Source organism: Scardinius erythrophthalmus (assembly GCF_964197995.2).
Source record: "Scardinius erythrophthalmus genome assembly, chromosome: 12".
Classification (NCBI taxonomy): domain Eukaryota; kingdom Metazoa; phylum Chordata; class Actinopteri; order Cypriniformes; family Leuciscidae; genus Scardinius; species Scardinius erythrophthalmus.
In genome coordinates this window covers 19,394,663-19,420,571 of record NC_138232.1, presented here as the reverse complement: position 1 = coordinate 19,420,571, position 25,909 = coordinate 19,394,663, and the positions used below count along the sequence as shown (strand labels likewise).

The 25,909-nt window shown below is 36.6% G+C and overlaps 1 protein-coding gene across 2 annotated transcripts in view; it reads left to right on the top strand.

Moving 5' to 3' along the window:
* ryk (receptor like tyrosine kinase) overlaps nucleotides 1–25,103 on the top strand; it is a 66,296-nt gene extending 41,193 nt beyond the window's left edge. Inside the window, exons 7-16 of one of the 2 annotated variants that reach the window (XM_081381801.1) lie at nucleotides 1,456–1,556; nucleotides 3,174–3,257; nucleotides 5,626–5,751; nucleotides 11,181–11,267; nucleotides 13,611–13,680; nucleotides 15,570–15,702; nucleotides 19,021–19,130; nucleotides 19,543–19,702; nucleotides 23,159–23,295; nucleotides 24,009–25,103. In XM_081381801.1, coding sequence (XP_081237927.1) covers nucleotides 1,456–1,556; nucleotides 3,174–3,257; nucleotides 5,626–5,751; nucleotides 11,181–11,267; nucleotides 13,611–13,680; nucleotides 15,570–15,702; nucleotides 19,021–19,130; nucleotides 19,543–19,702; nucleotides 23,159–23,295; nucleotides 24,009–24,120 — 1,120 coding nt within the window. In that variant the 3' untranslated portion in view covers nucleotides 24,121–25,103. The remainder of the gene's footprint in view (nucleotides 1–1,455; nucleotides 1,557–3,173; nucleotides 3,258–5,625; nucleotides 5,752–11,180; nucleotides 11,268–13,610; nucleotides 13,681–15,569; nucleotides 15,703–19,020; nucleotides 19,131–19,542; nucleotides 19,703–23,158; nucleotides 23,296–24,008) is intronic. The other variant, XM_081381802.1, reaches the window with a different exon arrangement.
* Nucleotides 25,104–25,909: the final 806 nt, after the last annotated feature.

Sequence of the window (25,909 nt, the reverse complement as noted above, 5' to 3'; positions counted from 1 at the left end):
AATTGACTAAATAAAGCTATGAAACTTCACTTTGCCCTCAGCTTAACGTTTTGCCAAGGAACAATTATAGATTGAGATAAATTAAATAAATAAATAAATCGCCCGTTAGATATACACAAGACGATTTATATCTCACGTTAAACCACTAGACTAGAGACATCCAAGCCAGCGGCAAGTCAGCAGCACTAGCCGAGGAAAGGCTGTTCTCGGCGGGGTACGAGCACCGAGCGTCCGATTGCCTGGTTCTCACAACTCCGAAACCGTCAGATCAAATTTTCAAATAGGCGCTATCTTTATAAATAAACCAAAGATTTGATCTTTAAACAACTACATTCTGGCCTGAAATACTCTTAAAACTACATTTTGTGACACAATCACAGCAGTATTTTTAAATTACACGGGGTTTCTCCTCTGCTATTGACGCTTGCTGGTTGGTGTGAGATGCATTCTGGGATACCTGGCTGTCTCAAGTTCGCACAAGTCACCTCTCGATGCATCCTCGGTAAAAGGGGCGGATCAAGAACACATCCGGGGATTTGAACTGGACTTGGCTAGATGTGAACTTTGAATTAGAACAGTACTTGGGCAGCGACTGATGACGTTTCACAAGTCCACAAGAACACAAGTACAGACAAGAACGCATATTGAGAAACGGCTTATATGTTTATGTATATATGTTAACTATAGTTTATGGCGAATTTGGTTTTTATAGAGGTTCTGGTCATTTGCTCTCATGATCTGTTTGTCTGTTCTTCCCTAAATAGAAAAAAATGTGGGTTTGTCTGAAGGAGACAGGAGAAACAAAATCGTATCTCCTACTAATTTCATACAAGAGCACTGAGTAGTTTAATTGCATTTTTCTGAAATTGAATTAGGCATCAGTACAGAGAGTTGTCTTTTTCAGGATTATATAAGGGTGATAGAGTAGATTTTATCTACTGCTATTCACAAGAAGCAGCACAGAGCTCCATTTATCTTCTGAAACATAACATCAGAACCAGGATGTGTTTTTACTGGCATAGGGTTCTTTTTGCTTCACAGCTCAAATAGTAGACCAGAAGAAACCAATGATGATGAGTCGTTTAATTAGATCATGATTAGGTTCAACGAGTTTGAGGAGGCAGGTTAAACCTGTAGCATTTAAGGTCTTTCTCCAGGGGCCTCCGTGTTTAACCTTTGGAGCTGGAGTCTAATGGCTTTAATTAGGACAATTACACAGCACTTAGTTTTTAAATGCACTGGGGTCCAGGGCCAGGTAAAACCCAACACACTTTGAGAAAACAGATGATTTCATCATAAAAGAGGCTGTGAAACCATTTAAAACTGAAAGACTGGTCTGTTTCAGTTAGAGAAATTCAGGTTATTACAATAAGTGCAAATATAAGTCAAAATACCTTTAGCCTGTGCTTTTCAATTCCTAAAGTAATTAATTTTTTCTCTACATCTTTCTTTTAGTGTTAGTGACAGTGGGAGCTCTCAGGGTCTCTCTCAGCCCTCCACCCAGACCACCCAGTACCTGAGGGCAGACACCCCCAACAACGCTACACCTGTCACCAGTAAGACTACGACCACACCATGCCCCTTACCCCTGACCTCAGATAAGCGACTCTCTCAAACATCTCAACCATCTGCCGTAACCATCTGCACTGCCCTTCCATGATTTCAAATGTCAGAAAACCCGTCTCTCCCCATAAGAGCAGCTCCAACAGCACCAGGATGCTTTGCTCCCTACGGATTACAGACCAGCATGTTAAATTGTTCTAAATTTCACACCTCTGAATGCATCTTGTCTCGTCCTGTTCACACCAAATGTGCATTCCTTTATAAACTAGAAAATTGGAAACGAATGATCAAGTTAGCTAAACTGGAATCAGAAGGTTGGAATAAATAGGCGTACGCATTCCCATCTCCCCCTCCACACTTTTGTCCTTACGTTTATTGCAGCAGTGACTCCAGCGTTGATTGTTTTTGTGCGATCGAATTTGTATAAGTGGTTGTTGCGTATGTGTGTGCGACTTCGGAAAATCCCCTCACAAAAGTACTAAAGTCATAGGCTATGTCGGTCACCTAGTATTTACTCAATTCTACACTGTCATTTGCTAGTGCCATCTCTTCACACTTAGGCTGTTGTCTTTTTTCACCATGAGAGTTAGGGTTTAGGGTTAACACATTTGGAGAGTCACCTCCACCCCCTTTGCAAATTAGGATGCAAATAAGACCAAATCAACAGGAAGTTTCCGCTCTTTTAAAACATAGTAACTGTTTTCATAGTAGGTGAGTTTCTCCTTTCCCTTAAATGACCAGATTGGGCTAAAATTAGAGCTTTTTGGGCAGGGCCGAGTAGAGCGGGTTGATGACCTCCCTTAAACTTCTTATTAGGGGAGGTTTGCCAGGTGATCCCATGAGTCTTATATTCACAGTGTTTGGGCACTTAAGTAACAATATAAATGTCAGAATTGAATTAGAGTAAATATCAAATAATTAAAGTAAATATCAAACTAAGTTGTTCTAGACCGTTTTTATTTATAACAAACTTTATTTTTTAGAACAATATATCAAGTCAAGCTTTTTGCAAAATTCTTTAATTAGGAAACAAATTCAGTTACAGTTACAACTTCAGTTGTGAACTGCAGTTAAATACATAACGCTACAATTTACTGAATATGAATTGCTTTTTAAAGCCCCCAATATATCTATTGTTTGATCATTTAAACTGTACAAAGTTATGTTTGTGATATTTACTTTAAAATATTTAGTTAATGCCACTTGAATTGATGTTTTTCGAATGAAATGACATTCAGACATTTAAGTGTCCAAATGAATGTTTTGGTTAGTGTAGTACAGAATAGAGAATGCTCTCCCTCAATGACAACCAGCATTGTAATGTATTTATAAATCAGTGGATAGTTGATAGTGGCGATATCTGCTTCATTTGACAGGCTATTAACACGTATTGTGCGTAGCGCCTCCTAGTGGTCTTACATGCTTGGTGCACTGTTTCATGCTTATACCATGTGTTTTCATGTCTCACTCTTGTTCTTGTGTGTGAAATAGCTCAGGCACCATCTACCTGCTATGAATATCCATCCTTCATATACCTTTCTCCATCTTTCTTTTATTTTTTCTCTCACTCTGTCCTCTGTCCTCCCTCCACCCCTTCTTTCCTCTATCAGATGCTCAAACTGGCTCTGCACCCATGCTCCAGCTTGCAGGCGCCTCCTTCCCTCACCCTGGTGCCCCCTCGCACGAAACCAAAAGTAAGTTCTGTTGCTGTGTAGCAGGTAGAGAGAGCAACAGGGAATCATGACTAAATCATGTTCACTAACCTTCAAACTTTAACCTGGTTTCTTCTTCCCCATCACCATTGTTTTGTTCTTATTGGTCGTCACTAAGCTTGTTGATTGGTTCATACGGTATTACACTGGTGCAAAGACACCTCATTTGCATGATTAGAATCAGAATCATAGTGCCATAGTCAATTATTACTTAAACGGGTTTATTTATTTTAAATAGGAAATACATATTTATTTAAATGACAAAAAATGTTTGAATGAATTGTTGAAAATGAGTATTGACCGATTTTAAAAGTCAATGTTGAATTCCTTAATAAAATGATTTGGCATTTATTTGTTTGTTTGTTTAGATATATTTTATATTAAAACCAGAATTTTAGGCAGGACTAATCAAAACTTTTTTTTTTTTTTTTTTTTTAATAGCTTAAAGTTTTCATCACAGCCTGTGGCCTGTTGCATAAACTACTTAGACTAGTTTTACAAGGTAGTCATCAAAAAAAAAAAAAAAAAAAATTCAAGATTGGTAATAACTTTTTTAAAGTCACTTACATAAAAAAATAGATTGGTCTAATTTGAATCCAGAAAGTAAGACCAATTACCCTTTGGTCAGACTTGTTTTTAACATTGTGGCTGTATATGCAACTGGCCCCTGGTCTTAAATGTGAAGTAATATCTGCACCGTTGGCAGCACGAAACAGTCATTGAAAATAATTATTATTATTATATGAGGGGTCATTTCCATTTACACTTTTTGACATTAACCCACCATTCAAAAGTTAAGGGTCGGTAAGATCTCTCTAATGTTTTTGAAAGAAGTTTCTTATGCTCACCAAGACTACCGTTTTACGTTTTTTTTTTTTTTTGTTGTTGTTTTTTTTATCAAACAAATGCAATGTTGTGAAATTGTTACAATTTAAAATAAATGTTCTCTACTTTTATATATTTTAAAATATAATTTATTCCTGTGATGGCAATGCATTTTTTCTTTTTTCATTTGATCAATGATAAAAACAGTTGTGCTGCTTAATATTTTCGTGATATATTTTTTTATTATTATTACAGATTAGTGTCTGTGTAATACAGGGAATGTTAGCAATCTTAAATCAGTTACTCCCAATAACCACTTGGGGGCAGCATCGTGCAGATTTAGTATGAGTGGAGAAATTTAGGGTGCGTCTCAATCAGCTCCCTAGGTCAGTAGTTAGGGCACTGATCAGGGAGTCGGCCATTTTAAGGGCTGTCTCAATCGCTGAATCCTTCCAGGGCACTGAAACGTTTGCTTCCTAAAAAGTCCCACAATGCACCGTGAAAATCAGGGATTGATGCTCACTATGTTCCCTTAATGCAAGTTCTGAAGCACGAAAACTTCATATGAGCCAACTCACTACATATAATGACAAGCGATAGATGTTTTTAAAAATACAACCATTATTTTATTATATTTCAGCATAAACATGCATCGCTAGACAGGTAATGAACATAATCTAGCTAACATTTATATTTTATTTACGACTGAAATGTTGCATGTGTATGTAACAAGCAACGTATTTATCATAATGTACTTTAAATAACATTACAAGTAATGTCAGAAAGATATCAGTTCTGCTGTTGTTCATAAATACTAGTAGTGATATTGTACAATGAGGATGTTGTCATGTCGCCGGAAATTGTCATTAATGTCTCAATGTGTAGTGAGCCAGAGTCCTTATCTGTCCTTACCAGTGCCCGAATTCTTGAACACAACATACTGATTCACAAGCTCAGGAGCTAGGCAGCTGTTTGAGAAACACCCTTAGTCTAAATGACTCAGGGAACACTGGCTAGTTGTATTTGTGAAAAGTAAATGTATTTGCTTTTTGTTCTGTATTCATAATCAACTGTATTTATATAATCATTGTAATAATGTTTACAACAAGGCAAAATGAAGTATTGATTATAAACATGGAAACTGCATTATATACTGGTATTTGTGCTCACAGTACATTTTGACATTGTCTGTTGGAGCTGCTTGTGTATTTTAAAGTCCGCTGCAGCTAAATAACAGAATAAAACACTCAGATTTCTCTAAACATTTAATACAATTGACTCTGTATAACTGCGAGATAAAATCAGTTACACACCGAAACATGTTGTGCAAGAGTGACACTGCCGTGTTTGCCTTTGGCAAAGCTGCGGTTTTACTCCTTTGATGAAGTGTTTAAATACTTCCAGTTGTTCAAATAATACTGCAAGCCTCTGTTTTGATTTGTCTGTCATTAGACAGGCTTTTAATTAGTTCTAATGTGAATTGTTAACACTTATTGTAATGCTGCATGTGTGTGTGTGATTTCAGGTTATCCCTCGCTGCGGATAGAGAAGAATGACTTGAGAAGTGTAACTCTTCTGGAGGCTAAGGCAAAGGTCAAAGACATCGCAATCTCCAGAGAGAGAGTCACACTTCGAGACGTCTTACATGAAGGTAATAATCCCACAGGTCATTCTGCCCCAAGCACGCACATGGAAACCACAGCAAGTTAACAGTGTCCTTTGGAAAGACTCAATTCTTAGAACTGTCTCCTTCTCTGCGCCATCAAAATGTTGAACACCTTGTTCATGCAACTGAAATTGCATCATGGCAAACAAACACGTCATTAGGCCACTCAGTCTGAGGTTAGACACACTTCCCCCTGCAAAATGATTTTGTTGGATCACACAAGAGCTCTGTTCCAGCGGGAAATCTGCACTCAAGCACTAAATTGGAGCCCAAACAGAAAAGCTCTCTGCCGGGCCTTTTGCCAGCGCAGCTCGGGCCTGCACAGAAGATGTTGACACAAATGTCATTAGTCTCATAAGCTATAAAACATAGACAAAACTGTATGTCAAGAACCTGCCTTATTTAACTTGCATTCTTGCAAAATTTCATTCTTCTCCCATCAGTAAATCATGTATGTGTGGCTACAAGCTTGATGAAGCTGATTTATTATTTATAGGGGGTTATTGTGTTGTGTTTTAAGTGCTGGCTTGGCAAAGGAACAGAGTTAATCTTATTAAACCAATGTTATGGGACGTTTGGGAGAAAAGTGAAATTAATCCTTTTTGAAGGGCCATTTGCTTTGTGTGTTTTTAATGACCAGTTCAATACTTTTATTTGACCGGCCTAAGCACAAATTTCAATTCAATTTGTTCTTTTGCTCATTAAATATTTGCTGCAATTGCTTTATGTAGTTATACCAAGGCCAAAAAAATGAATGCTTGGCCAAAGCATTGCAAGCGTGTGGCTTCTTCAACCCCAAAATGAAAATTTGTCACCATTTACCCTCTTGTTTCCCAAATTGAAATCCCTTTTTTTCTGAGGAACTCACAAAGTGAATTTTTTAAGAATAATCCTGCCATTTTCCACATGAAGGTGGATGAGGAATGAGGGCTTTCAAGCTCTAAAATGACAAAATAAGCGCCATAAAAGTGATTCAAATGTCTTGTGAAGCCATACAATACCTTTAAATGAGACACTGGCTAAAATTAAAGTGATAACTGTTGTTGTCATATTCATATCACAATAATAAAAACACAGCATGTTTTTATACAACAGAAGCAGCAACAATAATATGAACAATAGGCAAATTAACAAAGTTTGATGTTTTCAAATGGAGAACAAATAAATGACAAGAGACTATCAACTTCATAAATATATACATTAGTTTTGAGCTACAGTTTTAAAAGGTTTAGGTGTTGTTTATAAGTTGATAAAGACAACTAGTTTACTGGATTAATTATACTTTTAAAAGTACCAAACAAAGTCAAAACAAAACCAAAAATAATAACATGCAATATTTTGAATTACATGTTATTAGTTATTGTTTTTGTCACAATCTACAAAAGATTATGAACACCTAATAACATCATTAGTTTTATTTTTATTTTGTTTTTTTATTTTAGGGAGTGTGTCTACAGCAAAATACACGTTTTTAAACATATTTATTGTGCAGTAATGTGTATTTTACTAAAATGGGATCGTAATCACTAGAGGAGATAATAAATTAATTTCCTTAGAGCTGCGAGTATATAGTACAATCTCTTGTTGTGATCATTGACTCTGTTCTGTGAGCTGGATATACTGATTGATAGAAAACATTCATGTGTTTAAAATTTACCACAAAACACGTCTCTAAAACGTTACGTCTTTGGACATTCAGTGCTTAGTTTGTTGGCAAAACTTAAGCAAGCTTTAAATGCGTCTTCCTTCCAAGAAATCCCCCCATAATGACTATGCTCAGTTCTTCTCCCTCCTACTTAAAGAGACTGAAAGATGTAACGGAAACCCAGCCAGTTGCATAATGTATATTGCAATGTGTACACTTTTTTTTTTTGGAAGGTTAGATGCAATTTTTGTAAGTTCTGCATTGCAACAAAGAAACTCACCGTCCATGGAAAACATAGTTTTGTACTTCACTATATTCACCAAAGTATAATGCATCTTAATTCATACCCTACCAGTAAAATGTTTTTCCAGGTTCAAAATACTACCAAGTTGTCTAGCCTGTCAAATTACACAAATGGAAGTACAGAAATTCTGGAGTGATCAAGAAATGAAACGTGCATTTTCACGTCTATGCAAAAAAAAAAAAAATTACAATCCAGACTTAAATGGTTGTAATTCATGAATGCTTTGTAATGTAGACATAAGTTTGGTTAGAAGACTCCCAGCAGATTATTGCACTTAAAAATGAAAGTGTAAAAAAGTTATAGAAGTTTAAGATTACTGTAAAGCAAATGTGCTGTACTAAACATTTTTATTTTATACAAAATATATATTTAGCAAAATTATTTGTACTCTAAAATTGCTATTAAATCAAAGCTATATGTCTAACCAAGTTGTGTTCCAATTTTGAAGTTGACATCACAAAACATTTAAGTTCCTATGAGATTTTTGTCAGACGATATGCGTTTTTTTAAGACTAGCAAAGGTATTGATTATAAAATAGTTGATAGATTTTAATTTTTTAAATAAATATAAAACATGACACTGCCCACTAGGGGGAGGAGCCCGCTAAAAAGTTGTAAGTACCATTTCCATGGTAAAGCAATGGCCAATTTCAAAACCGTTTTCACAGGATGAATTTTGAGCGTGTAAGCTTTTGAATGATACCTAATTTATGATGATTTCTAAAATATCTGATTGAAAAAAAAAGGCAATAAAGTATGAGCATCAAGCATCTTGCTAGCAGGACACTGAGAGTTAAGGGAGTTAAGCTAATCACTTGTCTGAGCCAATAGCCTCGTGGGCAGCACTTTGACATGTAGTCCGGTTGCACTTCAGGCGACCCGAGTTCGAGTCCCGGTTTGGGGGCCTTTTCTGATGCCTTCCCCCTCTCTCCCACTTAATTTCCTGTCGGTTTTCTACTATCCTATCTCAATAAAGGTAAAAAAATAATACAAAAAAAAAAAATAATAATATAACATGCGTATAATATATATATTTTTTACAATATTTAATATGCGTTTTCAAAAGAAAAATATACAGAAGAATAATTCATATTTGACAAAACTGATTTCAAGTATGAGACTTCTGGTTTTGAAGGTCATGGATAAAAAAAAAAGCACAATATAGCACCTCACTTACCTTTATGTCCCAAAATGTAGGAACCATTTTCCTAAAGCTCTTCTATAATGCATTAATTTGTGGTCCTATTTAAATAAAGGACAACTTAAGGGTAATCACATGCAGGGGTTAAGGCTTCTACGTCAGCAAGCTGGCATGAGATAAGGTGGCATGTTATAACAAGCATGGCGGCAAGATAGAGAAAAAAGGATCAGATAAGAGAGAAAAGTAGTAGGGCGATGCGGTGCTTGTGCCCCTAGCATTAGTAATATTACCCAAAGTCAGCCTGCTCTGAGGCCCTCTGCTCTGCAAGATGCATTGATCCGGTACATTCCCAAGTGTCACCTGAGCTTATGGGAACTGCAGATATGTCTAAGAAGCTGTAGAACAGCAGTGGAAATCTGAGAGACTGTCCTGCACCCTGCTAGTAAATCCATGATGTTTTTACTCACTGAGGTCATCAAGGATACCTGTTCAGACCTGCTCAGCTTTTCACCATGCAAAAATTGGCATGTTGTTTCATCTCAAAGATGCAGTGAAACTAGAACTAATATTTTATAAAACGTTTTAATATTTGAAAAATGTTGTACGGAGACTTGAACATTACTGAATGATAATGCAATCCTTTAATCCTAACATTGTTCAGTCAGAGTTGTGAATTAATTCATTTAATCAGATTGTTTGAACTGATTTGCAGAAATTAAATACAATTTACCTACTTTAGTTTTTGCTACTGAAATTTAAATCAGAGATGCTATTAAACATGTAAAAATGTGCCTGACAGTGTGTTTACTTGCCAAAAAAGCATGTAAATACTTGCATTTAAATTGTTGCTTGTGCAAATCATTGCGAACATGTAATAAAATAGCTGCAAGCAGCAATATTGGGGTCAAGCCTTTTCAAGGTTAGCTAAAAATTCTTTGTTTTTGTTTTATTTTGTTTGTTTTGAAATGTTCAATTGTTTTCATGAAGGATGGTATGTTGTACAAAACTCTTTCAGATTTTTGAAAGTCAAGAAGGTCATTATTGATACACACCCTAAGACGTCGTTGATATCTGTAAATTGTTTAAAAAATATGTTTTGACAGACTGTAGGTAAAATGGTTCAGGTACAAATTTTCACATGTTGCTTTTGTTGTTTTTTGTGGAAATTCTGTAGCGAAACATAATGTGTCACAGAGATATCAGACTCTTGTTTTGATTTGGAAGAGAGATTCAAGGTGAGAATGAACATTTTTAGGCAGGATTTGTTACTTTTAAATGACAGAAAACAGCTGTTTCAATAGAGAGTCAAACTCTTGAATCTACTTGGCATGTAACAATTTGGACACTGCACCATATGGGATTCAAACCCCCAACTTTCTGGTCAAGTATGCATTGCTTATCATAACGTGCCACTCAGAACACGTTCACTCAATGAAGATTTTTGTATATAAATGCACCACCTGTTATAATTATTAAGTTCAGATTTGATCATGCTCAGAAAGACACAATGTCTGGAATAGAAGCAACTTTTGCACCATTTCTGGTGAACCCACGACCTGAAAGGTTTGGGGCTTGTTTCTTATAACTGCACCACATAGAACACACCTTTGTTATATTACCGATGAGAGGTTTCAAGGCAAGAATGATTACACAAATACATCAGTTAGCATGTTAACTGGTTAGCATACTAAGCTAACTTAGCCACTAATATAGCTTATGGTCATATTAGAAAGAATAGACATATTTTAGCATGATAACCAATTAGCATGCTGTGCTAACTAGCATAAGACAACAAACACAGGAACTATCAAATTCGGAGAGGTATTTCTCGGGAACGGTAGTGAATCAAAAATCCATTCATTCATTTTTGTGCGGTTCGGTTTAAAGATCATCTGATTTTGGATGAAATTGGACAACATTTTATGGAGTAGCAAAAAAAATGAATGCTGTGCTTTCAAAATGGCCACTACTATAATAGGTGGAGTCTAAATGTAAGATGGTGAATGTGATCAGGATGATGAGAGGAATTAGCTGTACTAATATTCATTTTTCTAGAATAAAGGGTTCAAAAGTTATAGAGACCCTAATGTTGGTCAGATTACTATTCATTACCATCTCTACAAGTGTGAAAATTGTCATAATTTTCCTACTTATGGTTCATATGGCTGCCATAGACTCCCATTGGGGTAGAATAATAAAGATTAAGAATACTATTGCCCAGCCTTAAGTGAAACACTCATATTTTAATGTGTATATTTCTATAAAGATACAGAGATTTCATTATGTCAGCTGATTTCATAAAGTGACTTTATTTTGATCCTCAGGGACCTTTGGCCGCATATTTCATGGAGTCTTGCTTGACGAGAAGGACCCAAGCAAAGAGAAACAAGTCTTTGTGAAGGCAGTGAAAGGTACATCCTCTGTTTAATTCTCATTTGATATTTGCCTTGAGTCAAATATTCTAAAATGAACCTTTTAAAATTACTTTCCCAACATGATCCCCAAAAAAAAAAAAACTTCTCCAGGAAACCATATGAGGGATAGTTTGTGGTAATGCACCTCTTTTATTTATAAAAGTTCATAAAACAGGAATGATACTGAGGTATTTTAAAATGAAATGTTGATACATTTGTACATGACAGCAGTTTCTGTGGAAAATGCAAATGCCATGAGAAACTTTAGCCTTTTCTATCACACTGGTCACCCTTTCATTTGCCCTTGTGCCCTGTTTACCCAGCACAGGACTGGTGCCAAGCACCAGACAATGCCTTTATGCCAGCCTTTGCTGTGCCAAGCTGTTCAGTTTCCCCTCCCGGCCCTTGCCCAAGGGACAGGAAACAATACACTTTACCCATACTCTCCAAGCATCCGTCAAAAGCTGTGCTCAAAGATAAAACCAGACCTCTGTGAACTCATTCTCAATGTGCTCACTCAGCCAGCAATCTGTGAGACTGGCTGAAAAGAGTTAGACTGCTTTTACAGTAACCAGACTTTCTCGAGTACAAGGTGAAGCGTTTTTCAGGACCTACATGCACCTTTTTCTAACAAGGACTTCCCTGAGAGGGCAAAACAATTACTTGAGTTCATGTCTCTTTAATCCCCCAAATATTTTGTCATGTGCTCACCCTCATTACATTCCAAATCTGTGTTACTTTGGGTGTGTTCACATTTGGCATGTTTGGATCGATTAAAACAAACCCTGAATAAGTGTTAATCCTGCCATCCGAACTCTGGTGGGGTTTGAATGAAATATGATGCAACACAGACCAAAGACATCGCAGTAGATCATAGTTTGTGTGTGAGAAGGACGGATTCCTGACGCTGTTTTGACTCCTCCACACATAAGCTCTTCACAAGTTCTCAGCTGGTCAAAATGCATAAAACTAGCGCATTTAGCCCAGCACACAGCATTGTTTGGATGTTGGTAAGTTCCGTCTCAAAATAAGCATTACGTCATAAAAGCCGACCAATCAGATTGTGAACATATCACTATGCCTTTAGGTTCGATATCTTTAGGTTTGGGGTTAAAATGCCAATCTGAAAGTGGACCAGGTGGACTAAGTGGACCAGGACTAAATGGTTTTTGTTTTTTTGTTTTTTGATCCGGACCAAACGAACCGAGCAAACCCTTGGGTGAACACACCCTTATTTTCTTCTGTAGAACACGAAAGGCGAATCTAAGAATATTCTGGACGCATTTTTCATTAGATTCATTATGAATCTGCATGAGTACTGGGGATGTCAAGCTCTAAAAATTATGACAAAGCACTATAAATGCTTCATAAAGGTAGTCCATATGCTATATACCAACTCAGCCAAAGCCATAAGATAGCTTTGTGTGACCAAAATTGACACTTCTGTGGTGCTTTTGAATTGTTTTTGAAAGCTTTAGTCCCTATTCATTGTAATTGTTTAGAAAAATGCAACCAGCACATTATTTATTTATTTAGGCTAGTTTTGTTGAATGGGAAAAAAGTGCTATCCTTAAGTAATAACACAATCCTTTTAATTTGACACAGAATTTGAAAAAATGTTCTTTTATTGACTATCATTTGGTGCTACTTGGCTTTAACCAGATGTTTGAGGGTTTACCTAGTCTCGTGTAGCCAGACCTTCAGACTGACTGCAGGTCTGGACTCTATCGCAGCTTTCCTTGGCCAAGGACCGCCTAAGAGGATGTTTGACTGACATGTAACGCAACCAATCACAGTTCGTTTTGTTCTGTGTCATGTTTCAGGGCGTGAAAATGTAAAGTCGATATCCCTACAATAACAGACTGGCGTGTATCTTATAAGTTATTCATTCATGAACGTTGTGTAATTTTATGGCAACACTGGAGCCGTGAACTTCACATACATTTGAAAATCCAGCGTTTAGTTAATCCTGGTAAGTGCTCATTGTCACAGTTGTAAACACGACAGCTTTCTTCTATGAGGGGGTTTGGCATCCCAGCGGCTTTGTTTCTAGACGGACCGTTAAAGAATGCAAGACGCGTACGTCTCCCGGAAAACCAACAAGATGACGACTTCGAAAATCTCGAAGTGTTTCCAGTTAAGTGTGCCATATGCATCAGACGTTCAGCCAACGGTCCGTGGGTGTGATGACTGAGGCTGAGACTAGGGTTTACCTAACATATTGATTGGTGTGATGAGAAGGCTTTGACACCTGTTTTTGTCAGGTTTGCCTAACGTTTGGGTTGTACAGGGTTGTGTCACAAATCGCTTGACTCGTTGTTCTTATATTTGACTGTGCAGATCACGCCTCAGAGGTACAGGTGACCATGATGCTTACAGAAAGCTGTAAACTACGGGGTCTTCACCACAGGTGAGTCACAGACATCTCATGTGCTGATTTCTTGATGCTTGAAGAACTTGCCCTGTTTGACTTATGTTCTTGCAATATCTCCTCTTCTTTTAGTTAAGAATATTTCAGAATAGTGAGTTTTGTACAGAATCATTTGTATTGTATTTGATGTAGACATGCTCATGTTCATTTTTGTAGCTCTGATGCTAGTAGTGGTGCACATGATTTCACTTTTAAACAAATCCTTTCATTATGAACAAAGCTTGCCATAGCTGTGTTGTGAATCAGAGGGACCTTATGCTCTCTACACTGAGCAGGAGAATCTTTAGTTCACAGCAGATTAGAGGTTTTGAGAATGATGACATAATATACTTGTGTATGTGAATATAAATTACCATACTTTCATGATGGGTAAATTACCCTGTCCACAATGGAGCATGTTGTGTAATGTTTGAGTGTTGTGACAGTGATGTGATGACCACAACTCAGCTATGACACTTCTATGACTACTTATCTACACACTTCCTCTGCTGGGTGAATTACTGTCGCTCTTCCTCTGCATTATTACTTCACTAGTGAATTCTCTTTTACCATGCTTCATAGAAATGAGTGTGTTTCTGATAAACTGTTCTTATAAATCACTTTCTGTCTTGTTTGAGTAAGGCAAGGTTATCATTGTTAACTAAAAATATTAAGACAAATACTAACTGTAGGAAAAAAAAAAAACGTTCCCCCCCCCCCCCCCCCCCCCCCCCTAGAGATTCAATGTCATGAACTTCACAAATCTAGTGACTACTTTTTTTGCTGGTGCCGGCTATCTGACAAAAGATCTGAGCGAATCCAGTTTTAGGACCAGTGCCTGGACGTTTAATATATACCAGTATATATTGCTGCCATATTGTTTATCTACTGTCTGATATTAGAAATGCATCTGTATCAGTGTGAAACATTATTTATGTATTTAGAGTAACTTTAAGTGTAAGTGTAAAATTAATCTTAAAACAAACATAAATCTTGTTGTTGTTAAATGTAAGCTTTAACTAAATATTAAAAATGATAATACATTTTTTATTGTACATTATAAGTTATGAATGCTAAGTTCACTTGTGACATTTAAAATGACTGGCTTAAGTTTATTTTTATTTTTCATTTATTTAGGAAAAAATAGTATAGAGATTTCATATCAGCCATTTATTGGCTGTTGCCTAACCTATTTATTGGTTAAAACTACTGAAACTTAAATAAAAAAAAAATAAAAAAAATAAACATTGAAAAAAAAAAAAACCACTAAATAAATGTTCTCTTGGAATACAATGACATTAAAAAATGAATACTGATTTTGTGAACCTGTTGCTCATCTACTGTATAAGCATACCTTCACATAATATTAAATATCACTTCATCCTCATTCAGAATCTTTTTCCTGATATTCATATAGCGGCAGTACAGCAGCCCTGAGGTCGAACATTCTGTTTAGATTTTTCTGTTTCCCGCTTGGTTGCCTTTTGGGATGGGCTCAGACCCATATCCTGTCCCGAGTGCTCCGAGCTTTGCAGTCACGCAGACCCGTGTCTGGGGTTAAACGGTCAGCGCAGCCCATGACTTAAATTTTTCCTTGTCAGAAACGAATCACTGATTGAAATAGTATTATGCAGCAGACCCAAGTATCCTTAGGGTAGCATGTCACTTCCTGTCTACTTTGTGCGTCACTGCTAGCGGGAATCTAATAACAGTAATTCATTTCTCTAGATGTTTTCATTGAATCCCCCACATTTAAATGTGTGGTCGTGTACTTGTTTTTTCTTTTCCTGCAGAAATGTGTTTGAAAACTTGGCCTTCTGCCATTTGTCCTTTTACCTACACCATCAAACTTTAACCCATTTTTCACTGCATGGTCTGTTCACATTTAGGAACCTGTTACCCATCAGCCATGTGTGTATAGAAGATGGTGAGAAGCCCATGGTCATGTTGCCTTATATGAACTGGGGAAATCTTAAGCTTTTCCTGCGCCAGTGTAAGCTTGCTGAGGCCAACAACCCACAGGTGAGACTACTACAATATAGAGAGATTTTATGCCAGTTGTGATTTGAGGCAGGAATAAAAAAAAACAATAACAACCAAGCTAAACACAGATTTATTCATTCATTATATACACCAACAGTAACCAGTTTTGGATCGGTAAGACTTTTTATGTTTTTAAAAGAAGTCACTTCTGCTGAACAAGGCTGCATTTATTTGATTAAAAATACCAAAAAAAAGCAGTAATATTGTTAAATATTATGACAATTTAAAATAACTGTTTTCTATTTTAATATATTTTAAAATGTAATTTATCCCTGTGATCAATGCTGAATTTTCAGCATCATTACTCCAGTCTTCAGTGTCATATGATCCTTCAGAAATCATTCTAATATGAGGATTTGCTGCTCAAAAAACATGAATTATTATGATCAATGTTGAAAACAGTTGTGTACAATTCTTTTGCAGGATTCTTTGATTAATAGAAAGTTCAAAAGAACTGCATTTATTTGAAATATAATCTTTTGTAACATAAATGTCTTTACTCTAACTTTTGATCGATTTAATTCATCAGTAAAAGTATTGATTTATTTTTTCTTTCACCCAAAAAAATTAATAAAATAATTCTTACTGACCTCATACTTTTGAACGATAGTGTTTATTGTTACAAAAGCTTTCCATTTCAGATAAATGCTGTTCAAAATTCTTTTGAACTTTCTATCAAAGAATCCTAAAATAAAAATGTAAATTGTAAATGTAAAAAACTGTTTTCAACATTAATAATGAGAAATGTTTCTTGAGGATCAAATCATCATATTAAAATGATTTCTGAAGAATCATGTGACTGAAGACTGGAGTAATGATGCTGAAAATTCAGCTTTGATTACAGAAATAAATTACACTTTACTATATATTCACATAGAAAATATCTGTTTTAAATTGTAATAATATTTCACAATATTACTGTTTTTATTATGATTTTTTAATTAAATAAATGCAGCCTTGGTGAGTAGAAGAGTCTTCTTTTAAAAACATTAAAAATTGTACCGATCCAAAACTTTTGACTGGTAGTGTATATGAAATATCTAAATATGTCAGAATGTATTTTCACATTTACGCTTTTAAATTAATATATGAATTTTGTTGCATTAGATATCAAAGAGAAGTTTGAATGATTAGACTATCCACTGCTTCACTGCTTTGACATTAGTTGTGAAAAGAAGCACACTCATTTTGCAGGCTGGGTTATATAACATGCAACATTTAAACTGAATCCACATTTATGCAAAGAGTAGTTTTTGACCTGTGTGAATTCAGCTATCAAGTAGTGCAATGACCCTCCTCCTGTTAGCCATAAATCAGTATGAGGCAGATGTTAGAGACCATCCAGCAGAACACCTGGAATGTTCAGATTATCCTGATTTAATTGCTTTCTTCACAACAATGAATTCATTGTGCAGATCCTCTGTCAACATTGAGCGAACCTTCTATGATAGGTGCTTTACAGTAGTGTTCTGTGTACAATCGAGCCTTTGTGATGTTAACCCTGGGCGTTCTTTTATTTGGCTGCCACTGAACCCTCTTCAAAGACAAGATTACATAAATTCGGTCAGTCAGACAGATGTACTCTTAAAATGGTTAAATGGGTACTTCAGGCTGTCAATGTTTCTACTGCAGGACCAAGCTTGTTGTGGCAGTGTTTTAGTTATGGGCAATTGCCTTTTTTTTTTTTTTGAAAATCGTATATCATGTGAACTATCTAAGCTTTAGATAATACCATGCTTTTGGCATTGAAAGTGGAAGGTTGCCTTTTGTATTTACTGCCAAGATTCTAACCTCTCACTTGAACTGAATTTTAGATGCATGTCTGTTTTCAGCCTTTAAGGGGTGTGCAAAACTACATACTTTTAAAATGGCTCAGTCTGAATGAGTAGTCAGGGTTGAGAAAGCACTGTCATTAGGCTGGTTTAGGGTCTTGTACACGGTCCACCAGATGCTTGCTGATCAAACACCTGGATTGAGGACTAAATGGAACAGTATGCAAATATCTTGTTTTTAAAAAGAGAGGCACAACATAGTGAGTGAAGATGATTGTCTGACCAACATAGAGCAACATTTTAATATTAATGCTTACATATTTGAAATGTCTAAATATTCTGTTTAACAGAAACTATGGATGCATGGTGTCTCATAACTGTTTGTAAAATTTGGGATCAGTATTCTTTTAAAGAAATTAATACTTTTTTCAGCAAGTTTGCATTAAATGAATAGTGACAATAAGGCTTTTCATTTGTTTAAAAAAAATTACATTTGAAATAAATGCTGTTCTTTTGAACTTCATATTTATTAAAGAATCCTGAAAAAAAGTCTTCATCACCATTTCCACAGAACTATTAAGCAAGCAGTACAACTGTTTTCTACATTGATGATAATAAAAAAGAAAAAATCTTAATCCCCAAATCAGCATATTAGAATAATTTGGATGCATGCTTACAACAGGTGATTTGCAGTGGGGACTCATTTAGAGACGTGACTTCTCAAAGATGGGTTTAGCATGTTGGCAGTCATACAGTTGCTGCTAGACTGTTGGCATGCTAAAGCACACCCTCTCAGAGAAGTCATTTCTCTAAATTGATCCCCTTTAAGACTCTACTGCTAAAAAGAATAGAAAGTTTAGATTTACTAGTCACTCTCATTGACTCATCCCCATGTTCTACACGTACAACATTCTCTCTTGAGTAAACATTTCAGTCTAAATCACGCTAACCAAATTCATACTGAACAAACAGGAATGAGCATGCACCATCGAACTCATCTGACACCTGAGTTTGTCATACACTGCAATTATTTTGTTCTAAAGCCTTGTGTATAGTTCTTCAGGGGGGAAAAGCCACTCATTTAGAGAGGATTATGTTATGACCCTGTCAGTTAGCACCCAGGGTTTCTTGTTGTGTCTGGCTCTGGATAGATTATACAAGGGTGCCTGACGTTGAGCCACTCCCTCTAAACAGTTAAAGTGTTAGTGTTTTGCTTTGGCTCTTGGTGCTAAGGATGTTTATGTTTAGTGAGGTAACTGTCATTACATCAGACGTCAGACTCTTCCTACCAACTGATATTCAACAGAGGAACTTGTTGCTCCATCAAGTCTGGTTTCCTAAGAGGTTAAGCTTAACCACGAGTGTCTGCTCTCACCCACTTGTCATGTGTTATCACTTTTTGCTTCTTTCAGTTTCTCATGTTGGATCTCTCTTATTGGTGTTTTCTCTCACTTCCAGTGACCTTTAAAATGTCTTTTTTGATCACTATAGCCATTTTGTCCACTCTTTCTTGTTACACATACAGGCCATCTCTCAGCAAGACCTGGTCCACATGGCAATACAGATTTCATGTGGAATGAGCTACCTGGCACGGAGAGAGGTCATTCACAAAGACCTGGCTGCCAGAAACTGTGTGTACGTGCCGTTTGACCTCATGTTCTCACACTATTTACCATCTTACACCTTCTGCTATCTACGCAGGAGTATACAGCTGCACCAAGTGTTACATTTTGGTATTGACTGTTAAAAAAGATAATGTACAGTCAATGGTTATTATTGCAATAATTGTGACAATGACTTGTTGTCTGTATTTTTTACATTTTATATATAAAATCGTCAATTAAGGGTGATATTTAAACTATTAAATCCCCTTGCATTCAATGCTGGCAATAATGCTGCACATGTAATGTCACGACTTGAGAATATATATTTAGGACACCCTTTCAGCTTTAAGTTCTAGCATTTATTTACATTTTTTACCATCAGTTTGCATTAATATCAATGCGTATTTTATTTAGATGTCTAAATAGATGTCTTTTTTTTGTAGAATTGATAACAGCATGCAAGTGAAGATCACAGATAATGCGCTGGCCCGTGATCTCTTCCCCATGGACTATCACTGCCTCGGGGACAACGAGAACCGACCTGTTCGCTGGATGGCTTTGGAGAGTTTGCTCAACAATGACTTTTCTAGTGCCAGTGATGTGGTAAGAGTTGCTGCTCCTTTTTTTGTTTTTCTGCAACAGACTTTAACATACGCTCACATAATATTTAGTTTCATACCAGCAGCAGGCGTTCTCTAATGTATTGTTTTTCTCTTCCTATGGATATTTTGCCTGTAAAAGAATAGTGTATCCTGTTTAACTTACAATAGTCGTTTGCTGCTTTAGCTTGTTTATAAATTAATTTATGGCACTGGTAAAATTGAGTACCTGTACACTCTCCAATTTTTTTTTTAAGATTGTGTCCCAAATCCTGGTAATTTTAAAATTGCATAACTTCTTTGATGTCATACTATCTGCTCCATCATGCTTTGTTTGCAATTACAGTGATCATGCTTCCGATGCCCATGAACATGTTGAGTCCTGTGTTGTCGGATACATGTCGTAAAGTCATTTCCTGACCCTCATGTCGTTCCAAACTCAAGCCTTTCATTCATCTATGAAACAAAAATGAATGGTTTTAATGAAACCCGAAAGACTTCTGTCCCACCATTGAATGTCCTATTGATCAAAACTTTGACACTTCCCTTCATAATGAAATCCATAAAAAACAGATTTAATTTAGGCTTTTATTCAAACATAAACATTGATCAGCACACATATGTAGAGCACATAAAATATGGTAAAGGACCTTCAAATATGATGCACGAGAACCAATGACATTTGTACTTGTGCATAAAGCAAGTATGGATTAAACTGCTCAATTCTACAAAATCTAGGTGGATTGGACTTTCTATGAAGGGACAGAAATCTCTCATATAAAAAAAAAATAATGTTTTTTGAAGATTAGGAAAAATCCTATGGGTTTGGAATGACAATAATTACTAAATGATGATTTTTGACTAAAATGACTATTCTTTTAAACAAACTTGGGCTTAGGAAATAGCAAAGCAAACCTCTGTCACGTTTTTTCTTTCTGAGAGGTGAATGAGGGAGAAATTTGTTTGTGTGTGTTTTTGTGGCAACACTCTACGTTCCCGTCCGTCTCACTCAAAGTGCCAAGGAAACAACCCACCCTAGACAGCCAGGAAGTTCTGAACGCCGCCTGGCCGCCTCATAAATGACACACCGGGCCAAAACCTGTCAGAAATCTGACCTCTGCATTCCTTCAGACTAACAGAACAATAGTGTCTGGTGCTACCCTCATGCCAGGAACAATTATTAAGGTTCCGTTTATCATAATACAATAGGAGCTGGTGATGAGCAGTGGCCTGGTATGGAAATTTACTCTTGTTTACCGGGATTCGCAGGAGATTAATTTACCGCAAGGAGCTGTAGTGCAGGATACCACCCACCCAGGGAGACATGAGACAAAATGCCAGATCAGCAGTGGATGTCAACTTTGATCTGTGCCCAGTTACCCTCTTAAGCTTCTCAACAAACACATCAGTGCAGGAGACATCGTCCATTTATATGTGAAGAAGCTTGTCTGTTTTTAAATGTCAAGAAAGAAAAGATGGTCAGGATTGTCTTTTAATGAATGGGGAGGATTAATTTCGAGTTTGTTCTTCAGTCAAGTAGTGCAAACATGATCTTACAGTTCTTTTACTGTTTGGCGTTAACAACACATCTCCCTGCAGGGCAGACACATAGAGAACGGTTTAACCGCACCTTACCGCACTGAAAGTAATGCAGCTTTTTATAGTCATTGACTGACGTCTAACAAACTTGATTGACTTGAACTTTTTTTTTATAACAAGCTGTAATTACATTAGTTTGCACATCAGTTTGTTTCATGGTTAATGATGTAGAACAAACATCTTGATGCATGTTGAATGAGCATGGCTGCATATTTATTTGATTTGAAGCCTCTTAAATGTCTCTGTAAACAAGCCGTGATTGTGTCCAAAATCAATGGAATAAATCCAGATTTCCTTCTTTTGTGTTACTGGAATGCTTTGTTTTCATAATGCTACTGATGTCCCTTAAATGCCCTAAAGGGGACCTCATGACTTAAACAGATCCAGATATGGGTGCATTTGAAACGGTCTGTTATTTATATGACTTACTATGTTTTTTTTTTTTGTTTTGTTTTTTGTCATTTTTTTAGCTATATATAAAAATATTCTCTCTCTCTCTCTCTCTCTCTCTCTCTCTCTCTCTCTCTCTCTCTCTCTCTCTCTCTCTCTCTCTATCATCTATCTATCATCTATCTATCATCTATCTATCTATCTATCTATACTCACTGGGTGCTGGAAACATTCCTCAGAGATTTTGGTCCATATTAACATGATAGCATCACACATTTGCTGGAGATTTGTCGTCTCACATCCATGATGCAAATGTCCCATTCCACCACATCACAAAATTGCTCTATTGGATTGAGATTTGGTGACTCTGGAAGTCATTTGAGTAAAGTGAACTCATTGTCATGTTTAAGAAACCAGTTTGAGATGATCTGAGCTTTGTGACATGGTGCATTATCCTGCTGCAAGCAGCCATCAGAAGATGGTACACTGTGGTCATAAAGAGATGGATATGGTCAGCAGCAACAATACTCAGATAGGCTGTGGCATTTAAACAAAGCTCAGTTGGTACTAAGGGGACCCAAATTGTGCCAAGAAAAATATCCCCAATTCTATTACACAACCAGCAGCAACCTGAACCGTTGATACAAGGACGTATGGATCTATGCTTTCATGTTGTTTACGCCAAATTCTGACCCTACCATCTGAATGTCGAAGCAGAAATCAAGACTCTTAAGACCAAGCAATGTTTTTCCTATTTTTTTATTTTCCAATTTTGGTGAGCCTGCGCGAATTATATTTCCTGTTGTTAGCTGACAGGAGTAGCACCTGGTGTGATCTTCTGCTGCTGTAGCTCATCTGCTTCAAGGTTCGACGTGTTGTGCTTTCAGAAATGCTCTTCTACAGACCTTGGTGGTTGTTTCAGCTCAAATCATTCTCCTCTGACCTCTGGCATCAACAAGGCATTTTCGCCCTCAGAACTGCTGCTGCACTGGACATTTTCTCTTTTTCGTACCATTCTCGGTAAACCCTAGAGATGGGTTTACAGAGATAGTGAAAATACTCAGACCAGCCTGTCTGGCACGAACCACCATGCCATGTTCAAAGTCACTTAAATCACCTTTCTTCCCCATTTTGATGCTCACTTTGAACTTCAGCAGATCATCTTGACCATGAGTTGCCATGTGATTGGCTGATTAGATATTTTCATTAAAAATCAGTTGAACAGCAGTTTTTTTTTTTTTGCGTTTGTGGAATTGCTTATAACAAGAAACCCCCAACTTGTCCTTTATGAAGATTCAAATGGGAATATATTTCTGCGTTTAGATACTGATCTGTAAATACAATTTATTAGTTTATAAATAATGTCAGCCTCTAGTGATCTCACTTGTTGAAAGGGAGGGATCATCTTTCTGTTTCAGTCATCGTCCCTCACTCGGCCTGGTCTGAGCTATTGTGTGTTGTTTCCCTACAGTGGGCGTTCGGGGTAACTCTGTGGGAGCTGATGACATTGGGACAGACTCCTTACGTTGACATCGACCCCTTCGAGATGGCCGCCTATTTGAAGGATGGCTACAGAATAGCACAACCCATCAACTGCCCCGATGAATTGTGAGTTTGATATTTGAATCTGTATTTCAGTCCATTTGAGTATGAAACTTCATTTTCATGTATTGATTTAATGTTGAAAATACATTAAAAATAAACTATTGTGAACTTGCATTCCTGAGTGATTGGCAAGGTGTCAGTAACAACAACTTTCTTAAATCTTGATTATTTTCTGTGGAAACTAACTGAACTTTTAGAAACCTAAATGGACAGTTTAATCCGAGCACAACAACTGCACGCTATCCGCACAATCTGACCCTTATCGGCATCCTGCAATAGCTAGGGAACCGGAGCATGGCGATCGAACCAGCCAGGAATTACAAAGCAACGAGCGCTGTTGACCGTGTCAGTAATCCAAACACAGCAAAATTAATTGTCTTATGTGCAGTCGCCGGAACACAGTTTAGAGAACGCAGGAAAAGCTAATCAGTGTTGGATCGTAGCTTAGTACTCTTTCCTCCAGAGAATAAGTGATGAATAAGAGTTCTGCGGCTTGCCTTGTGTATTTAAAACCTTGAATAGAAATAGAGCGATAAAGTGATCTCAACTTTCACTCGAGCCCGTTTCAATTGTTGCTGTCAAATGTAATCAAGACCAATACATCTTGTCCACTCCAGCACTTTCTTCTTTGATAAATCTGCTATGGCTTCCTCAGTCACCTCACAGATCTGATAAAAGTAAATGCTTTGTTTATATGAGGATGTTTTCTGTTTCAGATTTGCAGTGATGGCGTGTTGCTGGGCCTTGGATCCAGAAGAGAGACCAAAATTCCAACAGCTCGTCCAATGCCTCACTGAGTTCCATGCAGCTTTGGGGGCCTACGTCTAAACTCACTCGAACCAGCCAGAGATGTTGAACAGCACTATTCCAGAGAATAAACGTTAATGCAGTGCCTTACTTTATAAGAAAACTAGCCATTTTGTAAAGTGCGATATTAAATATGGCTTTGTTTGCAAGGTGTAGCTTCGGAGGTCAGTATCTATTTTTATATCACAGCTGTGTGAAATATCAAGGACTCTTTCTGATTCTCAAGAATATCATCCACATTTGATTGGAATGCTGGTATTAGGATGTCCACGGGAAGCTGCTGTTCTCTTTGTTTCACAAAGAAGCTTTTTTTTTTCTTTTTTCTTAACAATAGAGACGACAAGAAGCTTTCCTAATTTCCTTCTGGACATTTAAAATATTGCTCGGAGTTATCTGTACATATATTTTCAAAGTCTTCAGTGAGAGGAGCTTAATCTCCACTGCATTATGTCCTGCATTATCTGTTTTTAAAATAATTTGGTGAGAGAATTAGGTCTCCACTACATTAATTGTACAGAAAAGAAGCCTCAGCCCGGACACGGCAATTGGTACGTTAACTAGACGTTTAGAAATAATAACTTTTTTTGGGACTAAAGATGACGGAGCCCTACAGCTGAGCATAAGCTTTACCTCCTTAAATTATGAGATGGTCGTGGAGGTGAAAAGCAGTGTTGTTGGGATCCTGCAAGTCAAACTGGACTTTGATACAGGGTTTTTTTCAAATTCCTAAAGCTTTTGATGTTTGACTGTTCTGTGTCAGAACAATGCCTTCCTTGTATGTTTAAAACTGTATGAATACATGGACAAGAAAAGAAACATGAGTCACTGTGAATATTTGAAGTGTATGGCCTAGACACCATTTTCAAATCTTTTGTTCTGAATCTATAGGCTCTTCTTTCTATCCTTGTGATCACTGCATGTTGACTTTTTTTAAAGGGTTTTGTGTAAACTGAATTCATACCTATCAATTAAATGAGACCTCTAAATAAAATGGGATCTCAGTGTCGGGTTGTTGGTGTTTGTTGATTTTGATGCATGGTTTAGTCTGGAGGATGGTTTTAACCTAACTTTTACTCCCACCTCTTGGTCCTTGATACAATGGAAGCATCTGTTTTCAGTTATCAAAGCTGTTAAGAACTGTCCTCAATGGCACAATTTTGCAATGATTTAATCATGATGTAAGTGTTTTTTTTTTTTTTTTTGTAATATCACTGTGCATATGTTTATCTTAAGAGAGCAGCCAAGAGCCATCAGTAATTTGTGGTGTGATTGACTACATCTTTGTGCAATCCTTATTCACTTTAACTTGATGACAGTTATTTTGTAGCTTAACTACTGATTTTATCAATGTACTATATTTTAGCGTAGGTTAAAGTTGGCCGTTCCAAATGTTATGGAAGTGTTTTCATGTCTGATGCCTTTCTTTCTGTAAAAGGTGCACATATTGAATAATTTATATTTATTTTAGTGTCATAGAAAAAAATAATTTTAGCTTTTTATATATCACTTAGAAATGTGACTAATCTAGTTTGTGGATTTTTCATACATTTAAGGAAAAAAGCCCACCCAATTTTGTTATTCATACATAGTCTTTTTCTCCTTATTTGTGCTAAAGCTATGACATAACTCTTAGGTTTCTTTCATTGTTTATGTTATGGAGGAGAAAATATCCATTGTTTTGTTGCACCCACAAAGAGGATAAAGTTTTCAGTTTTATGTGATGCTGTAATGGAAAGTTATATATTTTTTTCTTTTCTTTTTTTGGATGAATGAATGTGCTTAGTGTTAAACTGGAGCAGTGCTCTAGAAA